The following is a 14,967-nucleotide window of genomic DNA, read 5'->3' as shown; positions in this document are numbered from 1 at the left end:
GACCGTGTTAGAAATGGCACAAAAATGTTTATATGTGACATTCGCAAGTGATAACAATGGGGCTTATATTTTCAGTTTATGTGTCTCATGCCTCCCAGTACACCGTATCAATCCTCCCATATGTGGGGAGGCTTGAGACAGTTTGCATGTTTTTGTGTTCAACGTTTTGTACAGAATAGGATGTTTATATTTTGAGAATTCTATATTTATTTCGTTGGACGATTAATCGAAGAATTATATAATGTTATAAAAGTCCTGTTTCTTCATATAATTCATTTTACAAAAATAAATATTCCAAAAACGTATCAACCCTCCCCAGTCTCCCCTATATGTAAGTACACCTGTTGTATTTTTTTTCTACATTTTTGAGTGAATACATCATAGAACCTATTTTTCTTTCTACTATATAATCTTCGAAATCCATTAGCTCGAGTAAATCCCGATTTAGCATCGTCGCCTCCCCATCAACTATTGGAACTTTCGGTGCCCTTCCACCCTAAAATCGACCGAATTCTCTAGCAAGCATTCATAAAACTACATTGAGCTTCCCAAACTCTCTCAAAAAATCCTGGGTTCACCACAGAGATATAGATTCTATATCTCTGGTTCACCAATGCCTGGCGCCTCATTCGCGCGCATTGAACTCTATGGGAATTCAATGTTCGCGCGTGAGTTGCGTCCATAGACTTACTAAGTCTATGGTTGAGTCCCGCGAGCAGCATTCGAGAAGGCTTTAGATAGAAGTCTGAACGAATATAAATAATGTTTCGTCCTTGTATCATAAATAATCTATCGAAACATAATTAACTGGCGCATATCTGATTTAATCAAGTTAAATTGTTGCAGAAGGTCTCGTTCGACGTAAACGCCTATGTGGACACTGCCCAAAACACCGCTCTGATCAAAGCAGTTAATAAAGGCGATAAAGAAGAAGTGCTGTATCTACTGAAAAGATGGGCCGACGTCAATAAACCCAACGGGGTTCATCTTGCGCCTCTCCACGTCGCCATCCAGAACGGGCACTATCATCTGATCGACTACCTGATCCACCACGGGGCAAACATCGAGCAAATCGCTAATGGCGGATACAGACCAGTCCACATGATATCCCTTTCGCCGAGAAGAACGGAGTGCTTAATGCGTCTGGTGGTATACAACGCCGATCTCAACGCCATGGACGACTACGGCAACACCCTATTGCAGATAATGTTGAAATGGGCGCACAAAGACATGGGGCTGATATCGAGCCTCATTTATTACGGAGCTGATCCCAACCTCACCGACACGGAAGGCAATAACTGTCTTCACGTCCTCACTTCGAAGAATTTGGATATGGACGAATTGGATGTTCGAAAAGCAACATCGGAAGTATTGCCGAAGATCATCGATGTGGATGTTAAAAATAACCTCGGGGAAACGCCACTGTTTCTAGCCTGCGAAGGCAACAATGAGTATTTGGTACGAATGCTACTCGACAGAGACGCCAATATACTTGCTGAATGCAGGGATAATTTGACGCCGTTAGATATCGCCGTCAGGGAAAAGAGCCAGGGTGCCCTGCAAGAGATGCTGTGGCACATAATTGACAAAGAGAAAAGCGGTGAACCAGTTGAGGCTATTTTGTTGGAAAAAATTGAATCGAATGAGGAACTGAGAACGTTGTACGAATCTATTAAAAATGGGGAGATAGTTTTGTATGAGTAAATCATTATTTATTATATTATTATTGCAAATACATGCATACTGAATTTGCACGTGTCTATATCACTAATTTTCTAAAAACTCGATCAATCGAAGATTCGTTTTTATTTGAAACCCCGCATCACCCTACAAGCAAAGAAATAAGATATACAGACTTGTCCAAATGAATCATTTCATCAAAAAGTGCCTTTATGAAACTTTCAAGATGGCGGAGCTATCATCCCTCAGAGTGGAATGGAATTCTGAGTACGGGATTGCCCCCTGTAAGTAAAGATTATTATCTTTGCCTGTGAGTAACAAACCTGGTGCATCTGTTTCGGTGAAATCATATGGCGTTCACTAAATTCGAACATTTTCGAAAATAAAAGTATTTTTCATATTTTCTTGTATAATGCGCAGTTTTCGAGTAATTTGAGACTTATTCAAAAATGAAAAATATATTTGTGGAATTCCAAAAATCGGCTACTGCGGCTGAATGCAACTCTGTTTGAGAGATCCGCGATCTATGCTTATTAGCACAGAACACCAGTCTGAAGCATAGAAATTATAACTATTCTAGCACAGTTTACAGAGTAATCTGTGTATTATATCTATGGTCTGAAGGGAATTTTGTTTTTCCAGGGGTTGTATAGCTCAATATGAAAAATTGAAAACTTAAAATAGCTATATCTTTTTAGGCCGAATGGAAAAATGGTTAAGGAAGAAATGTATCTTTTGACCTCAAGAATCTACTGTTAAAATATATGTCAAATCATAATCAAAACATTTTATAACGCCATTAAGATGTTAAAACTTTTATTTTCGAAATATAAAACTATATTCCCAGTTCACTTATCAAGTCTACATAAAGGATTTTTTTGAACCATCTCCAAATCAACTCTCGGGCCAACCAAGTCTCTTATATTATTAAAACCATATTTTATCATTGTGGGTCTTTCTAACGATAACCCCCAAGCGATTACATTCACATCTTCAGGAAGTCCCATAGGCAACAACATTTCAGGCCTGAAAATACCAGAATTGCCAATCTCTATCCATTTTTTTAAACCAGGATGAAAACAGAAAATTTCCATGCTAGGTTCCGTGTAGGGATTATAGGCTGGTTTAAATTCAAGCTGGGTTATGTTCAGTTTCTTGAAGAACTCCGAAATGATGCCAATCAAATTTCCCAGATTGAGATTATAGTCTGCAATTACGCCCTCAACTTGATGGAATTCGGCTAAATGCGTTGCATCCAGGGTTTCATTACGGAATACCCTATCTATGCTAAATAATTTCGTTGGTTTGAATTCCTTTTCTTGAGCTAATTTATAGAGCATTCTGGCACTCACAGCTGTTGTATGTGTTCTTAATAAATTTTTCTGCGCTTCTTCGATTTTCCAATTGTATCTGTATCCTATTGATCCATATCCACCAATGCTATGTACAGTTTTTACCCGCTCTAAGTATTCACTAGGAAAGTCAGTGCTAATTTTGGGTTCAGAAATAAAGAACGTATCATGAGCATCTCTTGCAGGATGCTGCTGGGGTTGAAAGAGGGCATCAAAGTTCCAAAATGAGTTTTCAACAAAATTATTTGTAGGCATTTCAGTGAAACCCATCTCTAGAAATATTTGCCTGAACTCTGCTCTCACTTTAAGAAGAGGGTGTAAGAATCCACTATCAGGTGGTGCACCTAGAGCCTCAAAATTATATTCTTTAAATTTTAAGTTTTTCCAATTTCCTGAAGCTATCATATCTGCAGTTAGATCAGTCTCTAATTTAGGCAATACTAGACTGAATTCTGGTCCTTTCTTCAATAGAAAACTCTTAATGGTAACTTCCTGTATAAGCTTACGTTTTTTATATTCTTGTTTATCCTTGTCATTTAACTTCGATATTTCACCATCTGCTATCAGTAACAAATTTGTCTGAACTTTATCTTCAATACTTTGAACTTTTTTCTTCACAATAGCTTGCCCAGTACTCTTGTCCAGATGTATCCATCCTGCAGCCAATGCTTTACTAAAACCAATTTTAGAATTGGGTAGTTTGTTAACTTTGACTTGCAACATGCCATTTTCTGGTATTGCCTGATAAATAAGTGCTTCGTGACTACCATTTTCAGCGATTAACTTTCCTTCAGCTGTGAGCTCGAAATATTTGTGTGTTTGGGGCTCAACTACTAATAGGTTTCCATGAGCTTCAATGCTTTTAAGGGCCCCCACTATCTTTTGATGATCCTGTCCGAACGTTTTGGATAATTCAAGTGTATCGATAGAATCGGTTTTGGTCAACTCTCCAAGGATTTTCTCACTTAAATCTGACATATTTTAAGTATTCAACCTTATTCTACCCCAAAATATGTGGAAAAAGCAGAGTCTCTGGGAAATAGGAAGAAAAACTCCTTTTTATTTTGCAGAGGTTAAGTAAGGGGTGTCCTTTATCGGAAATAGTGACAACTGACAATATATCGCATACGATTATCGTTTATGAAATTATAAAAATGGATTTTCAAAATAATAATACTCAGAATGGCAATTTTATCAAACTTTTAATACCTTTATAAAATGATAAGTCAAAGGAAACTATTTATTTCGATTGAAGAGTTAACTCTCTTATCATTGTTTAAAATGTGGTAAAATACGAATATTTCAAGAAAATTTCAATTTCTGATGTCATGGGGAACAACTTATCCCATTTTCCACGTAATTAGTAATTTCAAAATCACGGAGGATGGCTCAACACTCAACCTCCTGAATTATTTTGGAGCAGGGTTGCTACAATAACTTGAATAGCTCATTCTGATAATCTTGTCAAGCTCTACCTCACTTTTTTGATTCGTACATTTGCTATTATGATGAATTATAAATATTAATAGTAAACAATGGATGTAAGATCTAATGCTTCAATGAAGAGGAAGTAGAAAAAAATAAATCTTTTTCACTCCTAGAATTTAATCAATATACATAAATTTAATTATAATTTATTCATCTCAAAACATAATCAGAAGGATAGTCAATAATTTTCGGGAATTGTTTGACATAGTCCGCATCATAATGATCCAATCTTTTAGGCTTGGGTCTAAGCTGCTTAATTTGGTTAGATACATTCTTCATTAAATGTTCGGGAACATTATTATCAGAGAAAATGTGCAATCTTTCCATTGTATATCTCCTCTGAATATTTCCAGCCATACTGTTATAAACTGCTTTTTTCAGTATCTTAAATCAAAATATTAATTAAAATTGGCGATTCTATAACATGGACATGATGTCTTCATACCATTTTAGGATCTTTAGAATGCAATTCCCAAGCTAGTGTCCAACTAGCTCCACCAGGATAACCGGTGTGGTGAAAATAGGCCCGCTTTTTCCACTCATCTCCTGGTAAAGCTATATCTTTACTGTTGATGACTATTACATGATCTCCACAATCATCTTAGAATAAAACTATGTTCAGAATGATCCAATTATGAAACAGTTCACTTACTCAAAGGATGATATATTGGCTTGTGCATTCCCATTAAGTATTTTCTTAATATTTTCGCGGATTCAAAGGGGTTCTGCCAAGAAGCATCAAATACATGCCAAATCCTGGCAAAAGTGGCCCATTGCTAAAATAATTGTTGAAATGCATTTACGATAACTCATGAAGGTAGGCAAATTACCTGCACCCTTTTCAAAGAGCTCATTTTCGCTTTTTCTTGATGGATTTGTTTTTAATAAAATGATTAAAATGGAAAATAAGTAAATTTTCTTTCTGCAATACAAACTAGGTTAAAATATGGAAACCATAGAGCCGAGGAATATTAATATTAATCCTTTTATTTGAGAATTTTTTACCAGATTTGAATATTTAAGCTTTATCATTGCAATTTATTCAATGTGCGATTTGAATCGGAATATTATAAATTCCCTTTCTATCTTCTTTGAGGAGAAGAAAAAGGAGAAATCTTTTTTTTCTGTTTAACATCTAGATGGGAAGAGTATCAAATTTAAGTCTATGACAATTTACCACATTCTATGGTTATAGACGTGAGGAAGCCATTTTTATTTCAGTTCTGCGTTGTGCATTTTCAAAGGCAGGCAAAGCTTGATAAGTTGAGGAAGGATTGTGAATTTGACGGCCATCTTGTTTCCGTTTTCAACGGTGAGATTTTTAGTGAAATTTTTTTATATTTTAGTACGATTTACCTGGAATATTCTCAGTGTTGTTCACACGAAGTATGTTTCTGTTTTTTAATTGATAATATTTTGTGTATCATTATGTTAAACAGTGTTTCCGTTGTGCTTTTAGGTGAGGGAGTGCCGTGTCATCCATTGTGTCTGTTTATTGGTGTGTGAAGTGCGTATGATCACCTCTAGTAGAGACAAAATAACAGTAAGAATACAAAACAGCATGAAGAGAAGTAGTGACAGAGATACTCCTCCAAGAAGTAAGAGGTCCCGCTCTAGTTTGGGACGCTATGACGATAGTTCCGATGAAAGAATTACTCCGGACAGAATCAGACGCCGAACCAGCCGAGGTCGATCTCCTAGTCCAAGGCCTCGTTATCGTTCACCTCACAGAGAAGAATATTTGATTCCTCCAGAACGATATCCTTACAAAGTTTTGTGTGTGAGTGCTCTGCATCCTAAAGCAAGTGATGAAGTTATTAAGGATACGCTTTACCGGGAGTACAAGAAATATGGCGATTTAAGCATAAGGCTTTCTCGTGATTTGGATGAGAGAATAGCTTATGTTTGTTTCCGTAGCTCAGAAGATGCTAGAGATGCTAAGCATGGTAAACCCAGAATCATTATTTATGACAAAGTTGCTATTGTTGAACCAGTATATGAAAAACCTCGTTCAGCAGATCTTTACTATAGGCCTCGCTCTATTACACCAGAATATGATAGAGGTTATTATGCTAGATCTCCAGACCGCTTGAGAGCAGTTGACAGATATGATAGAGCGTATGGACCCCCTATGGTACCAGTTCATCGAGATTATAGAAGAGAAGCATTACCAGCGCCGCATGATTACCTTGCTAGGCCACCTATGCATCATCCGCCGCATCATTTACCACCTAGCCATTATGGGCCCCCAAGGCAGCACATGCCTCGTGTTCCGTATGAGAAACCAGAAAACAAGAAAGATAAATTCCCAAATTACCTTCACCACATCCAACCTGAAGATGATCCTTTAGCTACCAGAACTCTTTTTGCGGGTAATTTGGAGATTAACATTACTGAAGAAGAGTTGAGGCGCATTTTTGGGCGATATGGAACGGTAGAGGATATCGATATAAAACGACCACCTCCGGGTACTGGTAATGCATTTGCTTTTGTGAGATTCAATACTCTAGATATGGCCCATCGGGCTAAAGTGGAGTTATCGGGACAGTACATCGGTAAGTTCCAATGCAAAATTGGTTATGGAAAAGCTACTCCAACAACCCGCATATGGGTTGGAGGATTGGGCTCTTGGACTTCGGTTCCTCAATTGGAACGCGAGTTTGATAGGTTTGGTGCCATCAAGAAGATCGACTATGTTAAAGGTGAAAGCCAAGCTTACATCTTGTATGACAGCATCGATGCTGCCCAGGCTGCTGTTAAGGAAATGAGAGGCTTTCCTTTAGGGGGGCCTGAACGTCGATTGAGAACTGATTTCGCTGATGTTACTCCTGGAATAGCCTACAGGCCTAAAAGTGCATATCCTCCTCCAGAAGAAGGTCCAGACTACCGAAGAGGGGGCGAATATGGTTACGACTATGATGATTATAAATACAGAGGTAGGGCACCATACTCTGAGCGTAGAGCGGGTAGTAGGTCTAGATATGATGGAGCTCCAGATGAATGGGGCAGAACTAGACCTGACGAATTCGAAAGGAGAAGATCTGGCTCTCGTGGAGGAGACAGGTCTCGTTCGAGGTCCCCTAGGCGATCTCCTGATTCGGATTCAGACAGTGGCTCACGCAGAGCAGGTCTTCTTGCTTCCAGCCGTACATTACCCGAAGTTGCACGGAAATGTACAACTGTATGGCAAGGTGCTCTAATTCTGAAGAATTCTTTGTTTCCTGCCAAATTCCATCTGATGGACGGTGATACAGACATTATTGATGGATTGATGAAGGATGAAGAGGGTAAACACCAGCTCAGAATAACACAGAGACTCAGATTAGATCAGCCTAAATTGGAGGATGTTCAAAAACGTATTTCTAGTGCTAGTTCCCATGCGATATTCTTAGGGTTAGCTGGTTCAACTGCTTCGGTTGCCAATGAAGATACTTCAGTTCAGACTAGACCGTTGAGGAATCTAGTGTCCTATTTGAAACAGAAAGAAGCTGCTGGGGTAATATCGCTGCTGAATAAAGAAACCGAAGCAACTGGGGTATTATATTCCTTCCCTCCTTGCGCCTTTTCCACAGAGCTCCTGAAACGTTCCTGCCCTAACCTTTCTGACGAAGCGATCAAAGAGGATCACTTGATCATTGTTGTGGTACGTGGTGGCACAGCCTAATTTGTGCTTCCTTTATTCTTATCCTCTTCCTTTTTTTTTTTGCTATCATGGAAGTAAGGTCATTATTTCATTATAACAAAAAGAATCATTTTATACTTTGTGATTTTTATTGACATTGTTTATACTCAAAATGACCTTATTTTACCAGTTGTGTACACCTTTGTTATTTTTATCAAACTTGTCACATCTGAAAATGACTGTTCTGTGAAATAATCTTGAAACTTTTTTTGCTTCAGAATCCCTTTTGTGATTTTTGTTCATCTTTTCTTGCATACTAATTTGTAATTCATTTCAGGAAATTGGTGAACAGCGATGAATTTTAGTGTATCTTGTTTGTTAATATATGCAAACGATAAAAATAAACTATGTAAAACTTCGTAGTGAAGTGCTATTAGATTGTAAGGTGGCTGCAGTTCTTTCTCATTCATTTTTGTTGGAATGCAATAAGTGTTTATTTTTTTAAAGTTTATTTATCAGAAAAACTGGACCAATGTGAAAGAACTGTATAAATTACAGTGTAAGTGAAAGTTGTCAACTTGAAAAATAAATTTTCAGAGTTAATTTTGTGCAGTTAGTGTTTTCTGGAGGTGTCAATTCTGAGAACCAGAATATTCTTGATCATTTGAAAATTGTGATTTTTTTTTAACGATTATTAGTTATGGTAGTGTTGTGTGGATACAGCGGAAATAGATCAGTTCTTTAAGAATGTGTCTTTATCCCCTATTCACCTTCAGGAATGGTAATATTTGGGGAAAAAATTAAAGTTTTTGTGCCTTCTTCGTGTTGATTGGATAGAAACTTTTATTTTCATCAAACTCCTGCAGTAGTGTTCAGTTGCTTTTTCAGTATCTAAAGTGAGTTTTGTGCCAATCAGAAATTTTAAAAACCTTCCGTTTAGTGTTCAGTGATTGAATTGGAGTTTGGGTAAAGTATGTTTATCGAACTTCATTGACTTGCACCAGTAATTTTTTATTAATTGACAAATGATTCAGATAGAATTTGATCCTACATGGAATTGTTTTGGCCAGCTCGCTTTTTCAATATTTGGATGTTCTTCTTCACTTAGTTTTTTTAACAGCAATTTCATAGGCACACTTTGTTTTAATATTAGAATTAAGGTTATTTGCGAACTTGGATCTATATAGGTTGCAGATGAGATGTTGCGAGAAAATTAAAGGGGCAATTCCTTGTCGAAAAACAGTGGGGTCTCGTATAAATTTTTTTTTTTTCAAGTGTTCGAAAAACCAGAAAAATGATAAAAATGAATTTGAGCAGACATTCAAGGAAACAGGAGGTCATTAAAAAAAATTTTTGGTGTTTGTTCCCCTAACTATGATATTCGCCAATAATGTAAATTTTCAGTTATTTTTCTCTCAAAAATCGCTACTTTTAGAGAAAAATGACAAGAAACCTCATTTGTTCATCAACCTATCACAAATAAAAATTTTAATGCCTATGAATGAGGACAAAAGTTTCTTGTGGAACAAATTCAACGGGGAATAAAATTAGAGCCACTCTTTTTCGACCCTAACATTTTTTCACAACTTTTCATATTCACCCTGTATATTGAATATAGTTCAAGATGGTTTTTCCTTTTAAGTATTACGAACCATTCTGTTTCATCACAACGCATCTTTAAGGGGATAAAGAAACAAATTTTTTCTCAAAAGATGCTTTGGAATTAGTGATAGATGTGTTGTGTTGTCTTAGACACTTATGGTGGGTTCATGCAGAGTTTTTCAGGTTTTAGAAAAAAATCTCTTTGGCAGATAGCGTTCACGTGATCGTCATCTGACCATTAGATTGGTCCCTTTCTTAGGTATTAGATCTTAGGTTGCGTTCACAAACTTACTCAGAGCAAGCTCTGAGTAAGCTCTGATTACCCGAAGCGTTCACAAACGTACTTTTAGTTCCTCAGAGTATGCTCTCTGAGCATGACCATACTCATAGGGTGTGTTCATAAACTTACTCCGAGAGTAGAGTATGAGTATGGTCATGCTCAGAGAGCATACTCTGAGGAACTAAAAGTACGTTTGTGAACGCTTCGGGTAATCAGAGCTTACTCAGAGCTTGCTCTGAGTAAGTTTGTGAACGCAACCATACTCTACTCTCGGAGTAAGTTTATGAACACACCCTTAATAACGCTGCATGAACCCACCCTTAATTCACTTGGTAAGTCAGAGCTACTCCATGAAGGGTGATATTTTTAAATGGATTTCGAAATACATAGGTTTTTTTCTAAGGGTAAATCACACATTCCATTTTTATACATAAAGATATACAGTTTCAACGTCCACATTTGAGACATCCGATACCTACATGGTTGCCAAGAAGGGTACTGACATCTGAAAGGAGTTTTTTGTTTTACCTGTAAAAAATTTGCGAATACATACTTTTGAATTGATGGAGCCGATACTTGGCTAAAATCCATAATTGACCTAAAAACTGAATTACGCGAAGTATTTAACCACGCGTTTCGCTATACATCTTCAGGAGGGTGAAGGTGAACTGAGGAAGTTACTGTGATAGTGAAACACGTGTCCTGGTTGAAAAACTCGTTAGTAATTCAGTTTTTAGCAGATCATTTTTCGCTTAAGCAACATTCCAATACTCGTCTTTATCAGGATAAATATAAATGACACATCGAAGAATTTCGAAGAGCTCCGTTCGTATACAGGGTGCTTCTGAAGGTTTTCTTTTCAACAGAAGAAGTGGTCAAAAGGTGTTTCATCGTTGAAAAACTCTCAAAATGACGTAAGTTGTCTCCGCACTCTTTCTTTTTGAAATTGGTCTTCAATCTTATAGACATGAACATGTGGTTAAAGTACGCTATCACATATTGTCAACTTTATGTATGTAAAACTGCAATAATATAACAATCTTATGAAAGTTGAAATTATGGGTAAGCATTACTTGGATAAGGGACACCGGCCAGCCTAAAGCAACCAACCTTTAGGGTTAATGCAGAATTACTAATACCTAAGGAAGGGTCCGATCTCAGGCAGATAACACCATCTGTCAATTAGATAAATCCTTTTCTTAGGTATTGGTTCTCAGTAACTCTGCATAAACTCACCAATACTTTTCAAAGGTTTTCTATTTCATAGCAACAAAAAGCATTATGCATAAAGTAGGTATGGATAATAGACAAGTGACATTTCTTGTTGCTATGAGACAGATGCACATGGAACACTAGATTTGAAATTTACAATCTTCGATTAATGAAACTCATCAAAAGGTCAAAAAAAACTTAGCTTTATGCCATGGTATGGATACGTATGGATGTATATTGTTGGACTCTGTATTTTGAAAAGTTTTCTGAAAATGCATTTAATAAAAGGAAAACTGGATTTGACCGTAGATAGATGTCTCTACATTCAATTATCATTATGTTTAACCTGTATACATTTTTGGTTATTGCCTTTGCCAAACTTTTTCGGTTACTATCAAATTTATTGTTGATAAATGGTTAGATTTTATTCGTGAACAGCCTATCCACAAGCATCATAAATTTAAAAAAGCCATAACACAAATTGTACTCAGTTTTTTAATAAAGCAAAGATCTAAAAAAACGTTTTTTATTACCTGTGAACATGCTTTAAAATATTCTTTCAATTCATTTTTTGATCATTATTGTCTTTTATTCTGCCAAAAGACAATTTTATCCCTGTCTGAAGTGATATATTAAAAAAAAAACAATTGGATGAAAGGATTTTATTGACATTCATTACATGAAGATAATCGAGAAAATAACATATCCCATAAAATTTATATATCTTCAACATATATCCTGATAAAAAAGATCAGTACAGACGTGTAAAAATTAAACAACGTTATTTGCAGGCGTTCTTATGTATACAATAGGGTAAACTTCATTCAACAATAACTTACCGCTATGAATGAAATCAGTGCAAATTCGATAGACTTCAAATGTCTTCAAAGCGACTGAACTGTCATCATCACTTCAGGCTTCAAATATGTCAGATTCTCGACAGATGCAATATTCTCCACAATTTCCCCGTCAAACTGGAAATTCAGAATTGAGGCGGGAACAAGCTTCAACTGGACCAAAGTTTGGTCGTAGTCCGTGGGTTCGAATTTATGCCCGGTTGGGGCCGTTAGAACGAAAGGCAACTCGTGTTCTAGGTTGGATTGAACAAAATCCACAACTTCCGAGAATTTCTCATACACACTGAAAGTACCCTGAAATAATTCCGTTGAATCACTTAAATCAGAACTTGAAACGAAACTGGTGCTTTTTCTGTCAGAAAAATTTACCTGCAAATATAACCCATCTGGAAATCTTACACGAATCAAGGCAAACTTATACTTCCTAATTTCCCTCAGTTCTTCCTTTTCTCTCATAGCCTTCGTTCTTAGTTGCATCTGTTTTTCCATTGCTTCACTTCTAGAAAAGTAAGAAAATGGTTAAAAATTCCATTATGAGGAACATTTGATTACTTCAGCTGCTGTTCCCTTTTAATTTCTTCTGCAGACAGTGCATAAAACTCAGAAGGTAGTTCTATCCTCCTCAACGCTTCCCCTGGCGATAAAACTTGAGTGTTTCTGTCAAGTTCCAACTCGACTCGATCCGCAGATTTCAATGATTCTCTCAAAAACTTGAAATATAATGGTTAATTATTTTTTCTGTGAAGTTGGACAAACTCACTTCCAACACATTGAAGCCCTCGATATTTTCGGGATTGAAAACCCAAAAGTCCTCTTCAATGCCATTATTTTCTAATTTTGTGGGACGAAAACCTGCTGCGAAGAGCAGTTCTGTAGCTCCTAGAATAGGTAATACCTTATCCCTAAAGGTAGCATTCGAGCATCTTATTTTGTGGAACTTTGTTTCTGATGGGTTGCCTATTATGTTATCCAAATATCTGACTAGAACATCTACACATTCTGTAACCTATAAGAGAAATAATCCATGGATATAAATAATAGATTATCATAAAGCCTTTGTAAAATCACCTTTGTTCTATTAAAATTACATGAATGGATAATCAAACAAGCAGTCAGGCCTCTTTCTTCTTCCAGTTGTTGAAACAGAAATTCCCTCACTTTAGCCCTCCATTCATCCTTCGTTAAAACATCCTCATTTATTAAAGGACATCGAAAATATACACCTTAAAATAACACAACTGATAAATTTTTGTCTTCATCAACTGTGCATTACATACCATTAACAGCCAGGTGAGGAGACGCCTCTAAATGCACAGGGTTACTACTTGTATGTGGAATAGCATCTTCAACTTTTGACTTCTTTTCAGCTTCTAGTTCTTTCCTCACTTGAGCTTGAATTGCAGCTAAAGAAGTGTTAAAAGCTGTGTCTTTTCTCTGGCCACTCATACGTAATAATGCAGCCTCTGCAGCTTGACGCGTAGCATCGGTAGGCTCCTGTCTCTTGGCAACTGTATTACCTTTAATTTTACTCATAAGAGATGAGCTCGAAGTATTGGCCGATTCCGTCAATTTATGTCCAGGCCCTGCTAACTTGAACTTGGCATCTAGTTTTTTCTTCGCGAAGAACTTCTTGATTTTATCAGCCATTTTAAATTCTAGGGGAATGTTCCTTAGGTAATCTCAATTTAGAAACGCTCGCTTTTAGTTCCTCTATAGCTTTAATTGTAGCTGTTTGAAAAGATGACGTTAAAGGTACTGTAAATATTTGTTGTCTGATGAACATTACCTGGTTTCATAAACTGATCCGCAATTCGTTTGTTGTAAATCCTCCAAGCAATGAGTATTAATACGAAATTCAAGACAATAATAACAAAGTATACCTTCAAATTCCACAAAGTTTCAAATATGATCGAGAGTTTTGAAGTTTCCTCGTCACTTATTAAAAATACTGTATTTAAGAAATAACCACAAAATGTATCCCAAGTGCAATTTATATATTCGAGTAGGGAAGTGTTGTTCAAGTGGTTAAAAAAAAATGAGTTCATAACTTTCGCTTTTCATCTGATAAATTCGTGATGAAAATGATTTTATTCAAAAACATTTTTCCTCAAAAGATAATGCGATGACAGTTTGATTGTCAAATTTGTCAGTGTTACTTGTCATGAACAGCAGTTTCTTTGAAAAAGATTCAAATGATTTTCGAGCTAATACGTTTTTCAATATTAATAAAACCGTTCCTTTTTTGAGCAAAAAATTATTTTGAATTATTCAGCATATTTATAATAATTATAGAATTCTCTATGATTCTTAATTTTTACGAAAATAGGACGCTGTACATACTCCAATCATTGTTACAGAAATTGATTCTGATAGCCATAGAGGAGATTAATCTAATTGATATAATTTCCAGTAGATGTCGCTAAAATGAAATGAAAAACGAATTCTGTAATTCTATACCGCATAACTCCAGTTCTTGCCAAAGGTTCCAAACAAAGATTTTATTGTGTAATTCTTTGGTTCCAAAAGTTTCATGAAGAGATTCGAAGCTGAATAAACATAGACTGTCAAGTATGTCATAAGACTACGCAGGAATTTAGGTTGTCTATGTTAGGCACCTGGCATTTTCCTAAGCTTCAGTTCAATATTGTTTTTTGGTAATTTTCGGGTCACTGTAAATGCAAGAAGGAAAAGCACAATTTTCGCATAACTTCTTGATTAATTTTCAAAATATACAATTGTATCCTCTCCACGCGAAACTCGCAAAAAATTTTTCTTCGTTGAAATTTCTCTGATAATCAGAATCTGTTCATTCATGCCTCGAATGAACCTAACACCAAATTTCAAATCTGTTGACTTATTAAGGTTTTCATCAGA

General features: G+C 36.3%; 5 protein-coding genes across 6 annotated transcripts; 2 read left to right on the top strand and 3 right to left on the bottom strand.

The window, feature by feature from the left end:
• Nucleotides 1–647: 647 nt before the first annotated feature.
• Nucleotides 648–1,704, top strand: LOC123307186 (ankyrin-1-like). Its single transcript, XM_044889404.1, has 2 exons — nt 648–668; nt 847–1,704. The coding sequence occupies exons 1-2, from the start codon at nt 648–650 to the stop codon at nt 1,702–1,704; spliced, it is 879 nt and encodes a 292-aa protein (XP_044745339.1).
• Nucleotides 1,705–2,479: 775 nt separating this feature from the next.
• Nucleotides 2,480–4,131, bottom strand: LOC123308040 (phenylalanine--tRNA ligase alpha subunit). The gene has a single exon (XM_044890564.1). The coding sequence runs from the start codon at nt 4,008–4,010 to the stop codon at nt 2,529–2,531; it is 1,482 nt and encodes a 493-aa protein (XP_044746499.1). The 5' UTR covers nt 4,011–4,131; the 3' UTR covers nt 2,480–2,528.
• A 488-nt stretch (nt 4,132–4,619) lies between these two features.
• On the bottom strand, nt 4,620–5,482 carry LOC123307542 (39S ribosomal protein L13, mitochondrial). Its single transcript, XM_044889900.1, has 4 exons — nt 5,351–5,482; nt 5,173–5,296; nt 4,966–5,120; nt 4,620–4,904 (listed from the first exon to the last, which is right to left on the bottom strand). The coding sequence occupies exons 1-4, from the start codon at nt 5,372–5,374 to the stop codon at nt 4,671–4,673; spliced, it is 537 nt and encodes a 178-aa protein (XP_044745835.1). The 5' UTR covers nt 5,375–5,482; the 3' UTR covers nt 4,620–4,670.
• A 229-nt stretch (nt 5,483–5,711) lies between these two features.
• Nucleotides 5,712–8,745, top strand: LOC123306820 (RNA-binding protein spenito). 2 transcript variants are annotated; one of them, XM_044888974.1, is made up of 2 exons: nt 5,712–5,832; nt 5,980–8,745. In XM_044888974.1, the coding sequence occupies exon 2, from the start codon at nt 6,034–6,036 to the stop codon at nt 8,182–8,184; it is 2,151 nt and encodes a 716-aa protein (XP_044744909.1). In that variant the 5' UTR covers nt 5,712–5,832; nt 5,980–6,033; the 3' UTR covers nt 8,185–8,745. The 2 variants fall into 2 exon arrangements, with proteins under 2 accessions (XP_044744909.1, XP_044744910.1); XM_044888975.1 differs by having other exon boundaries at nt 5,758–5,906.
• Nucleotides 8,746–11,883: 3,138 nt separating this feature from the next.
• On the bottom strand, nt 11,884–14,254 carry LOC123308042 (UBX domain-containing protein 6). The gene is made up of 8 exons (XM_044890565.1): nt 13,974–14,254; nt 13,880–13,920; nt 13,371–13,821; nt 13,162–13,316; nt 12,854–13,099; nt 12,646–12,803; nt 12,463–12,592; nt 11,884–12,387 (listed from the first exon to the last, which is right to left on the bottom strand). The coding sequence occupies exons 3-8, from the start codon at nt 13,738–13,740 to the stop codon at nt 12,121–12,123; spliced, it is 1,326 nt and encodes a 441-aa protein (XP_044746500.1). The 5' UTR covers nt 13,741–13,821; nt 13,880–13,920; nt 13,974–14,254; the 3' UTR covers nt 11,884–12,120.
• Nucleotides 14,255–14,967: the final 713 nt, after the last annotated feature.

Source organism: Coccinella septempunctata, chromosome 2, assembly GCF_907165205.1.
Source record: "Coccinella septempunctata chromosome 2, icCocSept1.1, whole genome shotgun sequence".
NCBI lineage: Eukaryota > Metazoa > Arthropoda > Insecta > Coleoptera > Coccinellidae > Coccinella > Coccinella septempunctata.
This window is presented reverse-complemented; position numbering and strand designations above follow the sequence as displayed.